Below are 21,832 nucleotides of genomic sequence, written 5' to 3'. Positions count from 1 at the left end.
GGCATTTTAAAACAAAGCTGGCAAACATTTGGAGTTATCTGGAGTTTGGACAATTCTGTTTAATTCAAAAGTCACGTGTTATGTGCACTAAAATTCATTTCAGAAATGAATTTCACAGATATGGGGAAACGTTGCTTTGGGGGAAATTTCACTAGTAAATCCACGATCTTTAAAACTCTGAGTGAGTGAATTAAATATTGACCATTTGCAAACTATCTTCACGGCGTATCCTAGGTATTACTTTCTAAAGGTGTGTTTTTGCAGTTTTAAATACTTGGGGGTCCAGGGGGATGATGACGTTTTCTAGCATACACTTTTTTGGTCTTTTCCTCTGCTAAGTCTTGGAACTGCCCTCTCTGAGTATTAAAGAGAACTGCTGTCAAGAAAGGTATTTCCTTTTCAAGATGGACGTTTCACCCAAGCAAAATATTGTTTTAGACGGGAGAATTCTAATTTTGAAGAAGAAACTATCAAAACACTTTTTATTCCTGATTCCTCGCCCCGCGTTTAAAAAATACAAATTAAATCTTAATTGTAATCTTCGCCCATCGTGTAACCGAGCGATGGGGCCAGACTTGCGGGCGAAGGCTTTACTCGGGGAGCGACGTGCGCGGGAACCCCCGGCGCTCTCCCCAGATCTCCGGGCCGATAGTCTCCAACATGGAGGATGCTTCTGATTCTTCGCGAGGGGCTGTTCCATTAATTAATAATGTGGCTCTCCCAGGCTTTCCGCCGTCTCTTCCTGTATCAGTGACAAGCTGCAAAAGTCACCGAGCAGCCAATAAAAAGGTAGCAGCGAGAAGTGCAAGGCTCCTCCCAACAGCTCTTCCTCCTTCGGAGCCGAAAGTCGCTCAGAAACTTCCCGGGAGCTCCGCGAGGCGGGGAAGTGGCGGCGGGACGCGATCCCGCGCGGGGCCAGGCCGTGGCAGCTGAAGCCTGGGCGGCCGGCGGCGCGGCGGGCCGGCGGGAGGCGCCCCCCCGGGAGGTCGGAGCCCCCCGCTCGCGGCCTGGGTCGCGGCGAAGGTGAAGTGTCAGCCGGCGCGCTCGCAGGTGAGGGGCTCGGGGCGCTCGCTCGGAAGCCGGCCGGCCGGCGCGGGCGGGGAGGGCAGCGAGCGCGGGAACAAAGCGGCGGGGGCCGGGGCCGCCCGCGGCGAGCTCCCCTGCGGCGTCGGGCCGGCTGCGCGCCGAGCACGTTGGGAGCCGGCGGCGGGCGGGGAGCCGCGCGGGGGGAGGGGGCCGCCGCCGCTCCCGCACCGCCCGCCCGGGCGGCCGGCCCCATTGTGAGCCGGCAAACCGGCGAGCGGAGGTGGGGCGCGCCGGGAGGGCAGCGGCGGCGGCGGCTCTGCTGGCTCCACGCCGGGGCGGCGACAGCAGCGACCTCGTCTCCGCTGGCAGCCGCGGCGCGTCATTCGCACAAAAGGCGGTCGGGCTCCGCGGCGCGTGGACCGGCCCATGCCGCCGCCGAGCGCGCCCCGGCTGACGGGCTCTCCTTTCCCCCCAGTGCCGATCGGGAAGCGGGGCCGACGCGGGCGGCCGAACCCCGCGGTGAGCCCGCGGGCGGACGGAGATGCCGCTGCTCCACCGAAAGCCGTTTGTGAGACAGAAGCCGCCCGCGGACCTGCGGCCCGACGAGGAAGTTTTCTACTGTAGAGTCACCAACGAAATCTTCCGCCACTACGAGTAAGGATCGAGCCGGCGCGGGGCGCGGGTGCGGGAGTCGGGGGGGGGGGTGCCCTCCCCAGCGTCCTTTTGTCTCCCTTTCCTCGCCCTGGACTCCAGGCGGGGAGACGTGAAAGTGCCAGGTGGCCCGGGCCGCGTTTCTCGGCTCCCCGAGCCCGACCCGGTGACGTCGCGGGGCCCCGGGCGGCCCGACCCGAGGCGGGCGGCGGGCGGCGGGTCCGGGGGCAGCGGGCGGAGCCGGGAAGGCCGGGGTCCGCGGCCGGTCCTGCGGGCGGCTGCTTCGCCGGGGCTGCCCCCCGGCCGGGCGGCGGAAACTCCCCGCCTAGCCCCTCCCCTCCCCGCCGCGGCCACACGCGCACTCCGGGGCCAGTTCCGGGATCCCCGCCCGGCAGCGAGGGGATCCCCGCTCGGGTCAGTGGCACGGGGCCGCGCGGTTCCCGGGCCCGGAGAGGGAATCCCCGCCCCTGGGGGCCGGAAACGGCCGCGCTGGGCGTCGTTTTCTGCGACCCGAGCGGAGCCTGACATTGAGCCGCCCGGGGCAGGGGCGGGAGGGAGCGGGGCGCGAGTCCGGGAAGGAGCGGGCTCGCCGGGGGCCGCGGGGCCGGGACTGGACGGTCCCCCGGGGCCCCGGTGTCGGGGCGGCTAGGCCTCGGAGTGGGCGCCGCGAGCCGTGCGCTGTCACCGCCTCTTCTTGGTGACTAACTCCGGGCCCCGGGGAACTCAGCGTCTCCGCCCCCGGGAGACGGGCGAGGAAGAAGTCGGGGCTGGGAGGGGGAAAGGCGGGGGAGGGCGCCAGGCCCTGGGCGCCCCAGTTTTCACTTTCGCACGGCCCCGGGGCCGCCGGAGCGTCAGGGGAGGGAGGAGGGCAGGACAAGTTCAACGGCAGCCGCCGCCGGCCTCTCCGGCCCCCCGCGCATGTGGCTGCCTGACATGTGCCACTCGCTATTGTTGTGATAAGAATCCGGAGCTGCTGCCTGTGTAGCTTCATCCCCTACGTTTTCAGTCCTTCTCCTGGTTCATTTATCCCAAGAGATCCCTTGATCTTGTTACACCAAACAGCGAAGTGCTTTACAGATCTTTGTTTAAACACAGAATCACCAAGTGAGACTCTGAATCGATCAATCACGAAAACAGCCTAATTCTCCCTTTTCTTATGCTCTGTCCTCTCCGCTCAGAAGGAATCCTTTGTGGCTTAGAAACCAAGGGTTCCAGCAACCAAATAAATGGTGTGTCAGACGCACCTTTTCTGAGTAGGGGGCTTGATCCAGGGAGGACTTGAGTCAAATTGCACCTGTCTGAGAAATGAGTGCGGAGTGAAGTTAGAAAAGGCATTTCCTTTGAGCCTTTTTCTTCAGCTCCACAGAAGGAATTACACATAAGTATGTTAGATCTAGAGAAGTTTTTCAGCAGACAGTACTTTTTAATAGGAGTGCACATCTTACTCTGCTCCTGTAGAGACTTGTTTTGTTACTTGTAACTATTTTAAGTGAACTTGGATTAGGTAACTTGACAAGGATGATGCCTCATTTTTCATAGTTTTAAGTTAAAATCCTTGGTAATAATTCCAATATTTTTTAAAAATTGTACTTAAGAATGACAACAAAATAGGAAAGGGGCTTAGATTTCAAATTGTTCTCTCCTTTGATATAAGCGATCTTAACTTTTTAAGAAGGTCTCACTTTATCAGGGAGACTGCACAAGGATGTTATCTTTTTAAATCAAACACTTTTCATATACTTTGGTTCTTTTTTTAAAATACATTTTATTGATTTTTTACAGAGAGGAAGGGAGAGGGATAGAGAGTTAGAAGCATCAATGAGAAACACTGATCAGCTGCCTCCTGCACACTCCCTACTGGGGATGTGCCCGCAACCAAGGTACATGTCCTTGACCGGAATCGAACCTGGGACCGACCCTTCAGTCTGCAGGCCCACGCTCTATCCACTGAGCCAAACCGGTTCAGGCTATACTTTGGTTCTTGATAATTTACTATTCATGGAGAAATTTGAAATAACAAAATAAAGGAAGAGACTTTTGTTATTCCAAATGTACTACTTTCCATTAATAAAGAACTGTGTCCTTTGTAGCCTTATGACATTAAATTTAAAAAAACACACACACTAGTTTTTTGTTGTTTCCTCTGTGCTGATATGTTTGGGTTTTGGGAAATTACAAGCAGATCAGGAGATGCAATTGGCTTGGGAGCAAAGATATTAAATCATTTACCCTGAACAAAGCAGAGCTACTGCTGTTCTTAGGTATTCATCTTTAGAACTTTGAATTGGCAAAACTGGAATAATTTAATTGTGTTAAATTTTGGACTACTTTATCTTTTTCTTAGATGATTACAAAGAAATCTTTTCAAAAATATATTCACAGTGGATGGTATATAGTAATGTGACCCTTGGCTGGAGAAACTATGAAGGAAACCTGTTTCACTCATTCATTAAATCACCAATTGGTTTATGTGAATTTGTTTGAAGATTCCTTAAGTGCATTCTCTTGAATTTATTTTATATTTGTCCAGTATGCTCACCTATTTGCTCAGGTTTTGGATTTCTTGAATATAACTTTCTCTGTTTCAATCAGTCTCAAAGAGATCTTCTATGCTGCCCCACCTTGTTCATTCCTCAACACAATGCAAAATAACTTTTTCCTCTAACTCTGGTTAGTAGAGGTTGCTAGTGACTTTTTGATTGCCAAATAGTTTTCTGTCTTTATCTTACTTGATATTATAGTCTGACACTTCCTCCTTTGACCTTCTAGGCAGCTGTGGCCAACCCCTTCATTTTTATCTAGTGTGATGCCTATTATTGTACTGTAATGTAATGTATTTGTTGCCTCACATTTTCTCTTTACCTAGTCCCTGAATTCTTTGAGAAAGAGACTATGACCAGGATAGATATTTAATGGTTATACAATGCAAACTGCTTTATGTTGTTTATTTGAACTACATATTCTCTAACTAATTGCTAATCATTGTTTGACTAGCTTTCCATAAGTAAAGAAGACTTGTTAAAAATAGCACATTGTCTTGGCCGGTGGCTCGGTGGTTAGAGCATTAGCCCGAGGGCTAAAGGGTCTTGGGTTGGATTCATGTACCTCAGTTGCAGGCTCAATCCCCAGTTGGGGCACATGCAGGAGGCAGCTAATTGATGTGTCACTCTCACATTGATGTTCCCCCTCTCTGTCTCTTCTCCTCCTTTCCACTTTCTCTAAAAATCAATGGAAAAAATATCCTTGGTAAGGATGAACTAAAAAAAAAGTAGCACATTAACCATAGGTAAATGCATAAGCTAAAGTGCAAAAGAATGAAATTGAACTACTATTTTGCAATATACAGAAAAATTAACTCAAAATGCATTGAAGACTTGAACATAAGAACTGAAGCCATAAAACTCCTAGAAGAAAACGTAGTTGGTAAGTTCCTTGGCATCAGTCTTAAGGATAATTTTTTAAATCTGACATCAAAAGCACAAATAACAAAAGGAAAAATAAAAAAGTGGAACTACATCAAACTAAAAAGCTTCTGCACAGCAAAGGTAACCATCAACAAAATGAAAAGGCAACCTACCGAATGGGAGAAAGTATTTGCAAGTCATATATCTGATAGCAGTTAATATCCAAAATATATAAAGAACTCATACAACACAATACCGAAAAACCATACAACCTGATTTAAAAATGGGCATAAGATCTGAATAGATATTTTTGCAAAGAAGACAAACCAGTGAGCAACAAGTAATGAAGAGGTGCTCTACATCATAAATAATCAGGGAAATGCAAATCAGAACCTTGATGATTATCACCTAATACCTGTTAGAATACCTATTATCAAAAAGACTAGAATAACAACTGTTGTTGAGGATGTAGAGAAAAGGGAGCCCTTGTGCACTCTTGGGGAGAATGTCAGTTGGTGCAGCCACTATGGAAAACAGTACCATATGGTCCAGTAATTCCATTTCTGAGTATTTATGCAAAGAAAATGAAAACATTAATTTGAAAAAATAAGCTTCCCCATGTCCATTGAAGTATTTACAATAACCTGGATATGCAAACAACCTAACTGTCCATTGATGATATACTGGGATAGCTTTTCTCACCAGGTGATCTTTCATTCTCAGAAGGCTAATCTGGGCTTCTTCACTTGCTGGTCTCAGGGTTCCAAGAGAGTGAGAGCAGAAGTCTCTCAATGTCATCTCTTTTTGTGTTGGTCAAAGTCAATATCAAGGCCAGCTCAGATTTAAGGGTTGGTAAAATAGACTCTACCTCTTATAAAAAGAATGTCTAAGTCATATTTCTAAGGAGACCACACACCTTCAACCCTCTTTACAAACAGTGTAAGCAGTTGATAGGATTTTATGCTTAGGTCATCCTGATTAGATTTTGGGGTATTTCCTGATAGTTCTTCTTCCAATGCCCTTTCCCAGGGCCAAACTTTCTCTTCAAAGATTTTCAAGTCTTATGTGTTCCTCTGATGTTGTTCCTCTATTATACTAGTTACTAGAGGCCCCGTGCAGGAAATTCGTGCACAGGTGCAGTCCCTAGGCCTGGCTGGCAATCGAAGTGCCAGTATCTGGTGTGGAAGGGTAGGTCCCAGCTGACCTCTGGGCCCTGGGCAGCACCTGGGCTCCCTTGCACCCCCCTCCGTCTGAGTCATCAGGCTCCCACCTGGGTCCCTCAGTGTCTGGGAGCCGGGAGAAACCCAAGGCAGAAGGTGCAAGCACCCGCCCCCTGCCACCGCCATTGGTCGCCATCTGTGGGGTGATCAGGCCCGCTCACCTTCTCCATCATCCCGCCACAGTCCTGCTCTCATTGGGGCCAGCAGCGCCTCCACTGCCGTCCACTGCTGCATCACCAATGCCCACCATGTTCCGCACTGCCTCCTGGTGGTCAGCGCGTGTCATAGTGAGCGGTTGAACTCCCAGTCGAACTCCTGGTTGAGGGGGCAATTTGCATATTAGGCTTTTATTATATAGGACTAGGGGCCTAGTGCACGAATTCGTGCACCTTGAAAGGAACTGTGGGCTGTGAGGCTGCAGTGGGCACAGGGGTGGGTCTTGGCCCATCCTCTGCACCCCAGCCCGGGCCCTCCCGCCATGGCCCCCAGTCCCTTATCTGCCAGCAGCCCCACTCCTGCCGCTGCTGCTCCCATGCGCTGATGGCACTGGCCCCACTCACACCCGCTGACAGCGCAGAGCGATTGGGGCTGGCACTGTCAGGTGCGAGCAGAGGGTGCGAGCAGTGGCTGCTGCCCCGATTGCCCCTCAGGAGCAGGGGGAGGTAGAGAAGCCCTTGGGTGATCAGGACTGGCAGCTGCTGCTCACACCTGCTGATGGCGCCGAGCGATCAGGACTGGCACTGGCAGTGGGTGCAAACAGTGGCTCTGGTGGCAGGTGCGGGTGTGAGTGGTGCCATCGCTGGCAACGGGTGCAAGAGGCAGCTGCTGGCTCCGATCACCCCTCAGGAGCAAGGGGAGGTGGAGAAACCCAAGGCAGAAGGTGCAAGCACCCAGCAGGACCATGGTGCATGGGAGCAAAGAATTTTCAGTAACCACCAAAGGCTCGCCCCGATGACAGTGACCAGTGCCCCGCCTTGGTCTGGAGCCCACCTCACCTGCTCCACCATCCCACTACGGCCAATGCCCACCATGTTCTGCACATGCCCCCTGCTGGTCAACACACATCATAGCAACCGGTTGTTCGGTTGTTCCACTGTTGGGTCAATTTGCATATTAGGGTTTTATATAGAGAGAGATTTTCCTATGTATTCTTCTGGGACCTCTCTGCAAATACAGTACCTGAGCAATAAGAAATTGATACTATTACTGAGTGTGCATATAATATGCATGTAGTACATATAGTATTATATATTATTTAATTTTCATATTGACTGTTCATGAAAGATATTATCCTCATTTTACAGAAGGGGAACCAGGTTTAGTAAGTTGTATAACTTACCCAAGTTCACATTCTATAAGTGGTAAAGCTGAGATTCAGATACTTTCCTCTCTCCTTCCCATTCATGTGTACTTTCTCTGTCTAAATACACAAAAACAAATGACTGCCAGTAAGAATACATTTACTTACTCTTTTTAAATTTAATTTTACTTTTTCTACTGCCATTTACCCCCTCTATGTCTTCTTCCACCTCCACCCACCCCCTTCCCACCTCCACAGTCACCACACTTGTCCATGTCATGAGTTCTCTCTCTCTTTTTTTTCTTTTTTGTTCAATCTATCTACCCTCCCCTGAACACCACCCCACACCAGAGCTGTCTACCTGCTTTCTATCTATGAATCTGTCTCTATTCTGTTTGGTAGTTCAGTTTGTTCATTAAATTCCATATATGAGTGAAACCAAATGGTACTTATCTTTCTCTGCATTTTTTTATTCTTTTTAAAAAAAAATTTTCTTATTGATTTCAGAGAGGAAGGGGAAGGGGGAGAGAGAGAGAGAAACATCAATGATGAGAGAGAATCATTGATCTGCTGCCTTCTGCACACTTCCTACTGAGGATCGAGCCTGCAACCTGGGCATGTGCCCTTGATCGGAATCGAACCTGGGACCCTTCAGTCCTCAGGCCGACGCTCTACCCACTGAGCCAAACCAGCTAGGGCCATTTGTTTATTCTTGACACTATACTTTGATGAGTTTTCGGAGATGCTGAGATGATTTTTCCCTGCAATGAGAAATTAATGTATGTCTGCAACACAGCATAAATCACATATGTGCTATGGGAGTCAGTAATGATAGTATAGAAAATTGAGCTGATAACTGCTGTGAAGTTGAGGAGACCCCCCCAAATTGGAGATATCCCAGTTGGGTCCTGAGAGATGAAGCTGTCAAGACACAGAATGAGGAATAGGGCATTCTAGGCAGAGAATGCTCTAAAAATACTTTTTAAGCAGAGAAAATGATATAAGGCACAGAAATGTGAATTTGTAGTTTGGTTGAAATTTGCCTTTTTCATATTCATTATTGTTAAGCTAGGAAATTTATTAAGCTTTTATAAAGTTCCACTTGTTGATTTTTATGTAAGTTTTTAGTATCTAGATTTTAAAAATCTACATTGCTAATCCTCACCTTGGTGTCCATCTGCAGATTTTAGGAGACTGCCTTGTATGTTGTCATTAACTAGGTCTGTCTGATAACACTAAGTGCAAAAGTAATCTTTCATTAAAGTTTTTTTAAAACTAAGCTTTATATTTTTAATTAGTCATACTTTCCCCCTGACCATTCATAGTAAATGTAATAAATATAATTTTCAGCCCAGCGTTCATGACTCAGTGGTTGAGTGTGGACTTGTGGACCTGTGAACCAAGAGGTCATGGTTTGATTCCTGGTTAGAGCATGGGCTTGTCCCCAGTTGGGGGCAGGTGTGTAGGAGGCAGCCAATCAATGATTCTCTCTCATCATTGATGTTTCTATCTCTCTCCCTCTCCCTTCCTCTCTGAAATCAATAAAAATATATTTTATAAAGTAAATGTAATTTTCATCTAAGCTGGAATTTCTCTATATCTATACTAATAAAAGGGTAATATACTAATTAGAATGGGAGACCTTCCGGGAGATCTTCTGGATATCCTTCCAGACAAAGCCATGGTGGCGGGGCCGAGGCAGAGGCGGTTAGGGGCGATCAGGCCAGGAGGGGAGGGCAGTTGGGGGCGATCAGGCTGGCGGGGTGGGGGTCAGTTGGGGCTAGCAGGCTGACGGGGTGGGGGGCAGTTGGGGGCGAGCAGGCTGGTGGGGGGGGCAGTTGGCGATCAGGCTGATGGGGGGACAGTTGGGGGCAATCAGGCCAGCGGGGGGGGGCAGTTGGGGGCAATTAAGCCAGTGAGGGGGGCAGTTGGCGGCGAACAGGCTGGCGGGGGAACAGTTGGGGGTGATCAGGCCAGCAAGGGGGGGTAGTTGGGGGCAAGAAGGCCGGCGTGGGGGGGGGCAGTTGGGGGCAATCAGGCTAGCTGGGGGCAGTTGGGGGCAAGAAGGCCGGTGGGGGGGGGGAGCGCAGTTGGGGATGAGCAGACCGGCATGCAGAGTGGTTAGGGTCGATCAGGCAGGCAGGCGAGCAGTTAGGAGCCAGTGGTCCCAGATTGCGAGAGGGATTGGGCCTAAACTGGCAGTTGGACATACCCCAAGGGGTCCCAGATTACAGAGGGTGCAGGCTGGGCTGAGGGACAACCCCCATGCCCCCCCACCCCCATGCATGAATTTCATGCACCGGGCCACTAGTTGTATAACATAAGGCATGTGAAATCTACCATCCCCAGGATTGTTTGATCTGTTTTTGTAACTCAGTCAGTAAAGGAAATTGTTAGAACAATATATGCTGTCTTCTAGCAATTACTATTTTTCTAAGTTTAGAAGCCATACTTTCTTGTCTGGCTGTACCATATGCTGTTTAAGTCAGGAATTATGTTAATTTTTATCCTATGGCTGCATTTCTCAGTTATACTAATTACTTTGTGGATAGGGGAGTTTATGTCCCTTGGATCTTTTCTGCGTTATTGTCCAGATACCTAGTAATTTAACAGTATGTTGCTCTTTGTTCCTTAGTTTGTTCACCAGAGAGTTGGTTGATTTTATATTAGACATGTGTTCTTACCAGTAATGGACCTGGTAACTCAAACACAATTTTTTGTTAAGAAAAAATGGTAAAGAGCACAGGTCATCAAATTTTTTCTTAAAGGGCCAGATAATCAATATTTTAGGGTTTGCAGGCCACAGGGTGTCTGTTGCACCTAACTCAACTCTCAGATTATATGTGAGAAAGCAGTCAGACAGTACCTGAAGGTGTGGGTGTGGTTGTGATCCAGTAAAAATGCAAAAACAGGTGGAAGGCTAGATTTGGCCTCTTGGCCAGTGATATTCCAGTTTCTGGTAAAGAAGATTGTTGAAGGAATATAGTAATAAATTAGAGACATAATAATCTGCACTAGCCTAAAGATATATTGTGTCAAACAGTACTTTGTATTTTATAAATTTTTGATCATAATAGCAAAATGTGCTTCTTGTAAAACTTTCATTTTATAATATAGAAATTGAACAGGCACTGTAACCTACACCCTAGAGCAGTGGTTCTCAACCTTCTGGCCCTTTAAATACAGTTCCTCATGTTGTGACCCAACCATAAAATTATTTTCGTTGCTACTTCATAACTGTAATGTTGCTACTGTTATGAATCATAATGTAAATATCTGATATGCAGGATGGTGTTAGGCGACCCCTGTGAAAGGGTCGTTTGACCGCCAAAGGGGTCGCGACCCACAGGTTGAGAACCGCTGCAGAGTTTAGTACTATTAACAAAATCTTACAGATTTGAATGTATATGATAAATGGGTGAAGAGCAGAATTGCAGAAGTGGGAGAAAGTGAAGGTACGTAATGTTAGAGATGTAATGTTAGAGATGGGACCTTGCTGGTAAGGGGTGATGAATAGGAAAAATAGCCCTTGGGCTTTTTACCCCTTGCATTAAAATTGCCACTGTGGTGGTAATGTGCCCTGCCTCCCTCCTCCTGAGGGTAGATCTTTGTGCACAGCAGTATTGTAATGTAACAACAACTTTGTAGGTAGACACAAAGGAGGCAAATAGTACAAACACTTTGCAGGAGGTGGTGGAAATCTGGTGTAGAAGGACAACTGTACATCACTGGTTACTGACTACCCAATTTTTCTGCTTGGTGACACATATAGTAGAGATTTCTGGCACTTGTGCCATCACTCTCCTTGTTATTTTGAACAGTGTTAACAAATGTAAATAGTATTTATTGCAGCTCAGTGTAAAGTCTGACCCCCTGCAATGGCACCAAATACCGATATACCAAGTACCTCAGGCTTCCAAATACTGACCTGCTATTGCTGTCCAATATAGGAGCCAGTACTTGGTTAGTAAGAATTTGAAATGTGTCAAAATAAAGAAGTGTAATAAGTGTACGATACATACTAGATTTTGAAGACCTAGTACCCCCAAAATATAAAAATAATTCAATATTGATTACATATTGAAATGAAAGTATTTTGGGATATATTGCGTTAAATAAAATAGAAAATTAATTTCATTAGTGTTTCTTTAAAAAAAATTTTAATGGAGCCACTAGAAAATTTTAAGTTATATGTGTGGCTGGTGTTCTATTTCTGTTAGCACTGTTTTAGAGACTAGTTAATATGCAAGGTACCTAGATTTAAAGTTTGTTTTTCTTAAATAGTACCATAGTTTAAATAATAGTTTCGATTATTAGAAGTATACCTCACGTAATATATATGTGCTAACCATGTGATGGCTTGGGAAGCTAAGTCTTAGAGATATGTTTGTTTCTATAGAAAAAAGAAATTAAACCTATGAAGTTGTCTAAGTACATTACAGTTTTAGGCAGTAAAACAAATACGACCTCTTTCAAGATCCATTCATTCCTTTTATTCTATACCAGTGGTCAGCAAACTCATTAGTCAACAGAGCCAAATACCAATAGTACAACGGTTGAAATTTCCTTTGAGAGCCCAATTTTTTAAACTTAAACTATATAGGTAGATACATTGTTATTAACTTAATTAGGGTGCTCCTAAGCTGGCCTTTGCTAAAAATGTCCTCAATCTGATTGAGGTACGTTTGCTGAGGCCGACCCCTTCCAACTCTCCCATCCACACTCGTCTTGTATACTTGTTCCGTCTATCTCCTTTAGTTCATCCTCTCTATATGTCCAAACCATCTCAACATACCTTTCTCAATCCTCGACACTACATCTTCTTTCACTCCACAACGTTCCCTAAAATTAACTTAATAAACTTTACTTAAAGTTTTAAGTCTTAGTTCAACTATAGGTACGTTGAATAAAACTTGATATCATACTTAATAATGATATTATTTATTGATAAAATTAAATTCCTTACAATTTACCTTACAATATCCATAAAATTAAATCATGACAATGACTGACAAACACTAATGTGAACAATGGCCTTGCATCTCCTTGGAAAGTTTGGGTAAGTCAGGTTTGTATGTTGTTTTTAATTTTAGGCACAATTCTAGGTTCTCATCAATAAGACAACTTCTCAATTTACTCTTGATAAGGTTCATGCTTGAAAATGATTGTTCGCATAAATATGTAGACCCGAATAAGGAAAGAACAGCAAACGCTAGTTTTTCCGTTGATTATGAGTCAGGAATATTATTCCAGGTGTTAAAAATCAACGTATCTTCCTTCTCCAGGTCTTTCAAAGCAGACCACTTGTGCTGTGAACCAAGTTCACATTTGTTTTTCTCCAATATTTCTATATCAGCACAAAGACGTTCAAATTTCGAGTTCTTTGTTTTTTAAATCCAACAATTGCATTTCAAAGTTGCCAATGTCAATATTAAAGGGAGAAAAATTTAATTCTGTTACAGTAGCATTGAGAGGTTTTTTAACAAAGGCTAACGTCGCTTTGCTCTTTCTGAATTCCTGAAACCCATTGAGAAAAGCTTCCCTCATATTTAAAAGTGTTGTTTTGAAATAGCAAATGTCAGTACCAGAATTATTTTCTTGGCGATGTTTCAACAGGCTTGGAAAGTGAATCAAAGTTTCTCTTTCAAAATCTTGAACAAAAAGAGATAATTTGTTTTTGAATGAAATAACTTCTTCTAACATCGAAAAACTGTTTCCTTTCCCCTGTCGTTTACGATTAAGCTGATTTAGATGAGATGTAACGTCTACCATGAAATAAAATTTTTGGATCCACTGATCATTCATTAGTTCTGGATAGTGAACACCCTTCTCAAGGAGAAATGCTTTAATTTAAAACGTTTAATTTAAAACGTTTCAAAACGTTTCCTCTTGATAACCAACATATCTTGTTATGCAGCAGAAGATCTGCATACTCACTCTCCATTTCAACTAAAAATTCTTTAAATTGGCGATGATTAAGAACTTTAGCTATAATGGAGTTGATAATCTTAATCACCAATTCCATAACTTTGCAAAATTCTTCTGGAAATGTCTGCGCACAAAGCGCTTCTTGATGAATGATGCAATGGTAAGTAAGTATCTCGTGATTAATTTTTTCTTTCAAAATAGCAACAAACCCGTTCCTTACGCTGGTCATACTTTTCAACCTGTCTGTTGAAATTGAGACAATTTTATCGAGTGGAATATGATGTTTTTCAATGCACTCAATTACAGCATTTGCTATATCCTCTCCACGTGTTTGACCTTTGAGTGGCAATAATCCTAAAAGTTCTTCTTTAGGACCTGTAGATGAAATAAATCGTACAAAAAGTGAAACTTGCGCTGTATCATTTATGTCACAAGACTCGTCAACTGCTATTGATAAAGCTGAAACCAATTTAATACCTTTCATACCGCTCACGAGTTTTCTCATGTTTCGCACGCCATCTGTTGTGGACCTTAGATGTCACACACTGTCTTGTCCACATCGAATGAAGCGATCTCATTGGTGGAAACCATGCAGGTCAATCTACGAAAAACTATATAATTGCACGAACCCATAAAGCATTGCAGTTACATTGTATTTTGGTCATTCGAATAGTCTTTGTCTTCAAGTTCCTGGCGCTTTTAGAAAATGTTTTACGCAGTACCATACGTTAAAAAAGTACTAGGAACTTTAATTGTTTGTTTTTGTAAATAAAAATGTTATAATTATTGAAAAACAACACCTGAAGTGCATTATGATCTGTAGTTATGATGATTTAAATAACGTGCAGTTTGCCCCAAAACGTGCGGTCCCTGGCGTATGTCTTAGAGATTTCTATACGGTACGAAATGTGTTAAGATCTTCGACTTGCTGGTTGGTTATATTCGAAGACATTTTGACTGTTGTATCTTTCACTGTTTTAGCAGACAATGGTAACTCTTTAATTTTTTTTAGAATATCTGCTTTGTTCTTAAAATCCCGAAATAGCTCTTCGGATGCATTTATAAAACAACTTTTTATGTATTCGCCGTCTGTATATGGTTTTCCTCTCTTAGCAGTCTCTTGACTAACCACAAAACTTGCAATATTAACATTGTTGGAAGATTGCATCCAGTAATTAAATACAGAACTTGATTTTTCTTGACTCTTCTGAAGTTCCTCAACTGCTTTCTTCCTTGCATCACCGACAGGATATTTAGTACTAAATGACACGTGTTTAGTTGTAAAGTGTCTCTCCAAATTTGATTTCTTGTTATGCGCCAATTTTTCCTGACAAATAAGACAGGTCAGAAGGCCATTTAAGTTTTGAATAAACGCGAAAGTCTTGGTCCATTCAACTTTAAATTCACGGTTTTCGTCTTCCGGTTTTCTTTGCTTCTTTGTAGCCATGTCAAACAGGGCACCTAAAAAAATGTTTCATTTTATAATAATAAAGCCACCAACACAAAATAATTACAATTCTTAAATTGATGAACAAAATACCTGTAGGATTTGCAGCTGGTTGGAAAAATACAGGTAACTTTGTGCTTCGAGTAGGTACTTTTGTCACCCGCACGCGATTTGCGGACACTGCTAGCCCTAATCACTGCACATGAGACTGCTGACTGACTGGCTCACGCAACTTGTGCATGAATCGTGCGTGCCTCCCTCTTGCTACATATCCCACAGCCCGCCTGCGCCGCATCTCCCATCGCCCGACCGACCGACACCCCACCTTCCAAACCACTTCTTCAAACTAGAGCCAGCCGTGGGCAAACTACGGATCCGGCCTGTTTGAAATGAATAAAACTAAAAAAAAAAAAAGACCATACCCTTTCATGTAATGATGTTTACTTTGAATTTATATTAGTTCACACAAACACTCCATCCATGCTTTTGTTCCGGCCCTCTGGTCCAGTTTAAGAACCCATTGTGGCCCTCGAGTCAAAAAGTTTGCCCACCCCTGAAGACTCACCCAGGCTGAAAACCGACTTCTGCGCGTGGGCCACGAAGTTTCAATCGCACTGTACATGCACGCCCGCACGTGGTATTTTGTGGAAGAGCCACACTCAAGGGGCCAAAGAGCCGCATGTGGCTCGCGAGCTGTGGTTTGCCGACCACTGTTCTATACCATGGATACCCATCTATTGGATGTGTCTGTTACCTCTCTCTAAGCTGATATTACTTATCTGACATAGATTTTCTTGCTTATAAGAACCAGATTATATTCCTTTTTTCTCTTTGACATTTCTTACTTCAACTCTGTTTCCTTTACAACCCTAACTCTTTAATGCCACTTCCTTCTAGTTTTTCTTGATCTTTTTTGCCTGCCTCTCCTCCTTTCCTTCCTCTGAATTCCGAAAGGATATGTCTCTGTATTATAAAGGTAGGCATTCTGTACTTTGTATTTTAATGATATACATCTATTATCTCCTCTACTAAAGCCAAGTCATGTAACTTGGCTTATGTATGCTATCTCTTTAGATCTCATTTATGTTAAAGTATGAGTAGTTTCTCTTTATTTCCATATACTTCATTTTTGTTGTTGTTGTTCTACAGACAAATATATAAATGAAAGTACCTTACTGGAATTACCCCAAATCTTCGGAGATCAGACTACTACAGGGATAACCTAAATAGATTTACTCACTAGGAAGTAAACATATACTTTTTAGAATGATGGGAGGAGGAAAGAGGGATTTCAAGAAGGAGAAAAAGTTAAAGAATAGTGAATTATATCGGCTACATGTAATTATTGCAAAGAAGACTAGAGTATGGGGGAGGGCGCAGAATATGAATGTCTTACCATTTAGAGGCAACCACTGTTAACCCTATTGCATATGTCTGACCCTTTCTATTTGAAAATATGTTTGTTATAGCCCTGGCTGATGTGGCTCAGTTAGCTGGACGTCCTCCTATGCACTGAAAGTTTGCCGTTTGATTCCTGATCAGGGCACATGCCCGGGTTACAGGCTCGATCCCTCATAGAGGGCACTTTCACATAGATGTTTCTCTCTCTCTCCTCTCTTCCTCTTAAAAAAATCAATAAAATTTTTTTAAAAAGGAAATATCTTTATTATTAAAATAATACAAGTACATACTTCTTATAAAAATTCAAACAGTGTAGAAATATTTAGAATTAACAAATTTTCCTTTTTCTTCCTTCTCAGTTCCTCCCTTTCTCCATAGGAAACATCTGTTTATAGTATTTGTATAAATACAAACCCTCTTGTTATTATAATCAGTGTATATGGGATTGTGTTATTCACTAATTTGATTTTTTTTCTACTTAGAATATACGAAAAATCTTTCCAAATTGTAGACCTCTTGCATTTTAAAAGTGACAGGATAGAACTTTTTTAAAGAAATGCCCATATTAAAAAATTCCAATAGTGCAGAAAAGGATTGAGTAGAATGGTCATCCAGTCCCATGCCTATTACCTTAATTTTTGTATATTGTTTCAGAAATATTTTATGCTTTTTTAGGTTCTTTTTCTTCCTTTCTTTCCTTTTTCTTTTATTTTTAACGCAAATGGGATCATATTGTCATATATAGAAAAACCTGAACATTTTCCCCTATTAACATATTATTTAAGAACTGTTCTTATACTGTGTAATGACTATGATTTTTCATCATATGATGTACTGTAATTTACTTAACCTTTCTCTGATTATTAGATGCTTACATTTCAGTTTTTCACTATTATGTTAAAGCCTTTTAAATTCATGGTTAAGCCCTAGCCAGTTTGGCTCAGTGGATAGAGCATCAGCCTGCGTACTGAAAGGTCCCATGTTCGATTCCAGTCAAGGGCATATGCTCGGGTTGTGGCTTGATCCCCAGTAAGGGGCGTGCAAGAGTAAGCCAATCAATAATTCTCTCTCATCATTGATGTTTCTGTCTCTCTCTTCCTCTCCCTTCCTCTCTGAAATCAATAAAAGTATATTAAAAAATTCATAGTTAAAAAATAAAATTCGTAGTTAAGTGCTTGAATTCACTCCAGTGTTTGGATTGCTTTGGAGCAAAAGCTTAAAATTAGAAGAATGAAAAGGAAAGGTTGAGTGTATTTTCAGTTGCACTTTGAGTTTCAAAAACTAATGGAAATCAAAGTCCAATTTTGGCTGAATGTACTTTTAAATTGCAAAATATAAATATCTAGTTTATTATACTTTTTCTCAGGTTTATATTAATGTGTAAGCTGTCCAGTTACTAAACCCTTGTTTGAGTTCTATGATTCTATGTAAATTTTTGCACTAGAAGCACAATTATTTATCAGCATTTAATGTAAAATTTGTGAAATGATAGGTAATAGATTTTTATTTTTGTTTTTTAATCAGTGACTTTTTTGAACGAACCATTCTGTGCAACAGTCTTGTGTGGAGTTGTGCTGTGACGGGTAGACCTGGACTGACCTATCAGGAAGCACTTGAGTCAGAAAAAAGAGCAAGACAGAATCTTCAGAGTTTTCCAGAACCACTAATTATTCCAGTTTTATACTTGACCAACCTTACCCATCGTTCACGCTTACATGAAATTTGTGATGATATTTTTGCATATGTCAAGGATCGATATTTTGTCGAAGAAACTGTGGAAGTCATTAGGAACAATGGTGCAAGGTAAAGTACTTTTAATTTTTTTTTGATCTGCAGATACCCCCATTGCTTAAAATCCAAGATACACAAAAGGCTGAAATGAAGAAAGCTTCCCTTTTACTCTCCACCAGCTACCCTGTTACCCTTCCCACAGAGCTCTAGTGTTAGTTTCTTACGTATTTTTCTAAAGCTAATATTTATGTAGACCACCAAAAATATGTAGAGGAAGGCGCGCGCAAGCGCGCGCGCACACACACACACAGTCTCCTGCCCACTTTAATACAAAAGGTAACACACAATACAGTATCTTTCATCTTGATTTTGATGAATAATTGGATACTTTTTAAAATTAATTGTAGAAGCAACAAATGGTAAAAATTAAAGAATTTTCATGTCTAGAAAAAGTTATATCTTTAGCCCCAGCTGGTTTAGCTCAGTGAATATCGTGTTGGCCTGTGGACTGAAGGGTGCCAGGTTTGAGTCCAGTCAAGGGCACATGCCCGGGTTAAAGGCTCGATCTCCAGTAGGGGGTATGCAGGGGGCAGCTGATCAGTGATTCTCTTTCATCGCTGATGTTTTTATCTCTCTCCCCCTCTCCCTCTCTGAAATAAATTAATTAATTAATTAATAAAAAAAATAAATAAATAAATGTTATATCTTTATTTTGGGGGGAGAGATTAACATGTCACCAGTAATCTCACCAAGAACATACCCTTTTAAAAACAAATCAAATTATAAATACTGTTTTGGAGTATGTTTTATGGTTTTTGGTGATATACTTAGAAAACAGATTTTTGTGTTCGATCTATATCACCAAAAGAAATAATAGGATCATTTCTGGGGAGGACAGTTTTTTCTTCTTATAGTCACTATTTTTATTTGACTTATGCCAGAAATGTTTTCTGAATTACAAATCATTGAGATGCATTAAACTCTAACATTAGGAATATAGCTTACATATAAAAATGTATTGGTTCATTGTGTTTTATATAGGTTTTTTTTTTTAAATGTACTTTATTGATTTTTTACAGAGAGGAAAGGAGAGGGATAGAGAGTTAGAAACATCGATGAGAGAGAAACATCGATCAGCTGCCTCCTGCACACTCCCTACTGGGTATGTGCCCACGACCAAGGTACATGCCCTTGACCAGAATCTAACCTGGGACCCTTTGAGTCCGCAGGCCGATGCTCTGTCCATTGAGCCAAACCAGTTAGGCCTGTTTTTTTTTTGTTGTTGTTGTTTTTTATAATACTTTAAAAATGGATTTCAGGTATTGGTAGCTGTTAACAGTAGGATACTAGGTTATATTGCAGAAATGGGAAATTTGGGAGTCACAATTATTCATCAGGAAACATACCTCTTCTTTCTTAAGAAGGCTTTAAATGATAAAGTATTAGAAATTAGTATTTTTCTGCAAACTTTTAAGGCTTAATTTTCATAATACACATTGACCATTCTTAATCTCTATGCAGGAAAGGAGAAATTGTGGAAGACTCCTTACTTTTTGCCTTTATCAGGAGCCTCGGGAAGTAATATTATGAGTCTAGCCATCTTTGCTCTCAGCTCAGGCCTAGATAGTTCTGATTGCTCTGATATTGTGTTTCACATGTTGCTTAGTGATTGTAAGTATCACTTAGACACTGGTTTGGTACTGGGGATACAAAAAGGATTAAAATGCCCTTTAAGATTCAATTAAGAAAGAGACAGCCATTTCAACTTGCCAAGTATTAAAATTAATGTATGAATGAAGTAATTCAGGAGCATCCAGATTCAGAATGCCACAAAGGCTAGGTCTGGGTTCCCTGCTCTGATGCTAACACTAGATATTTTAGTTTTTTAGTCTTTGCCAGATCTGATGATATCTCAGTGTCTGTTTGTTCAGGTTCTTTGCCCATTTTTCTTTTGGCTTGATTGTCTTCAGTAGATTTGTGAGAGCTATTTATTAAATACTAAGCATATTATACTTCTGTCTTACTGTTGCAAATATTTTGCCATTTCACTTTTTTTTTTCTTAACGATGCAGTTAGTACAAATTTTTAAAAATGTATATAAACAATATAATATAATTAAGAAATAAAGAATAAAAGTGCAATCAATAGTTATGCCCTTGGCTTTAATATAATATTTTTATCTTTGATTTTTGTTTATAGTTTGGGAAAAGTTATAAATTTCTAATTTTATGGGAGGCAGAATAGTGTGATAGTGAAGGATCTAGGCTTTGAGTCAGACTGCCTTTTTGAACAATTGACATCCTTTCAGGTTATTATGAGACTATGTTGGGGGGGGTATATATTTTGAATTGCTACATAAATAGAATATAGTAGTAGCATTTTACCTTGGGGGTGGGGTGGGATGATAAGGCTGCAATTGGCCAAATAGGCTTATATGGAAGTTAATATTTTTCTTCTATTACTCATTAGCTTTTCTAATAAAATTTAAATTTTGTTATAATTAAGCTTCAAGCCTGACTTAAGATTTCTGCTACTTTAAATCTTGAGTTTCGGAGTACACCCTTTGTTTTTCCCTTTTCACTTAAATCTCAGTTAAAATAATTTTAATATGTAAACTTGCCTAATGACTAGATTTCCTTTTGGTTGGAATGGTGGCTCCACCACCTACTTACCACCTGCATAACTTTTGGGAAAATATTTAACATCACTTATCTCTCTTTTGCATACTTAGTAGAATTATTGTGAAGATAAACTGAGATGCTGTATGTGAAGTGCCAGGCACATAGCAAGTGCTCAATAAATAAGTTAAAAAGTTCATCTTTTTCCATTTTGATTTTTGAGTTCTCTGTCATGCTTATAAACTCTTATTCTAATTGTATTTTCTGGGATTTCTATTTGGGTTTTTGTTTTTATAAATTGGGTTGTAGGGTGGTGGTCTAAGCTGTTTAGATAGCCAAGGGCCTTATCAAGTCAGTGACCATTCCTATGTTTCTGGCACCTTTAAATAGTGCTGTTCTGTCCTGTGGGGACAGCTTTTAAGATGACTCTTGTAATGTGTTCTCTTGCTTTAGCGTGTAGTGGTGAGAGTGTCCCCTTTAATAAACCATAGTCAATAGTCCTGACTATTATACTAGAGGCCCAGTGCACGAAATTTGTGCACTGTGTGTGTGTGGGGGGGGGGGGGAGGGTCCCTTAGACCGGCCTGCGCACTCTGCAGTCCGGGACCCCTCGCTCCTTATTGCCAGCCTGTGGTGGAGGCAGGAGAAGCTCCTGCCGCCGCCACTGCGTTCACCAGCCATGAGCTAGCTCCTGGCTAAGCAGTGCTCCCCCTGTGGGAACGCACTGACCACCAGGGGGCAGCTACTCTGTTAGCATCTGCCCCCTGGTGGTCAGTGCGCATCATAGCGACCGGTTGTTCCAGCGGTCGTTCCGCTGTTCCATCTATTTGCATATTAGGGTTTCATTATATAGGAGAGGATTAGTGACTTTCCTTGCTGTTTTCCATGGAGATGTTTTAAGGGATAATATATTAGGTACAGGCCATCTTAAATCTCCAAGCCGCTGCAACCCAGTAAAATAAAGATCTTTGTAAATTAATATTAGAAAAGGGAAAAAAACTCCTATTACGTTAATATGAGCAAATGAGTTGGCATGATGTTTTTCATTTGGACTGTGTTCTAGACCCCCAAAAATACATGTCCCTTCTGGCATCACATCTACTTGT

The 21,832-nt window shown here is 42.4% G+C and overlaps 1 protein-coding gene across 2 annotated transcripts in view; it reads left to right on the top strand.

The window, feature by feature from the left end:
* The first annotated feature begins 836 nt into the window (after nucleotides 1-836).
* The window catches only part of BAZ1A (bromodomain adjacent to zinc finger domain 1A), a 101,299-nt gene continuing 80,303 nt past the window's right edge, over nucleotides 837-21,832 (top strand). Inside the window, exons 1-3 of one of the 2 annotated variants that reach the window (XM_081090046.1) lie at nucleotides 837-1,050; nucleotides 1,502-1,680; nucleotides 17,902-18,180. In XM_081090046.1, coding sequence (XP_080946172.1) covers nucleotides 1,568-1,680; nucleotides 17,902-18,180 — 392 coding nt within the window. In that variant the 5' untranslated portion in view covers nucleotides 837-1,050; nucleotides 1,502-1,567. Of the gene's footprint in view, nucleotides 1,051-1,224; nucleotides 1,681-17,901; nucleotides 18,181-21,832 lie in introns of those variants that run through there. The other variant, XM_081090045.1, reaches the window with a different exon arrangement.

Source organism: Myotis nattereri (genome assembly GCF_964212035.1).
Source record: "Myotis nattereri genome assembly, chromosome: 1".
NCBI lineage: Eukaryota > Metazoa > Chordata > Mammalia > Chiroptera > Vespertilionidae > Myotis > Myotis nattereri.
Note: the sequence above shows the minus strand (reverse complement) of the source record. Positions and strands in the feature narration are given on the sequence as shown.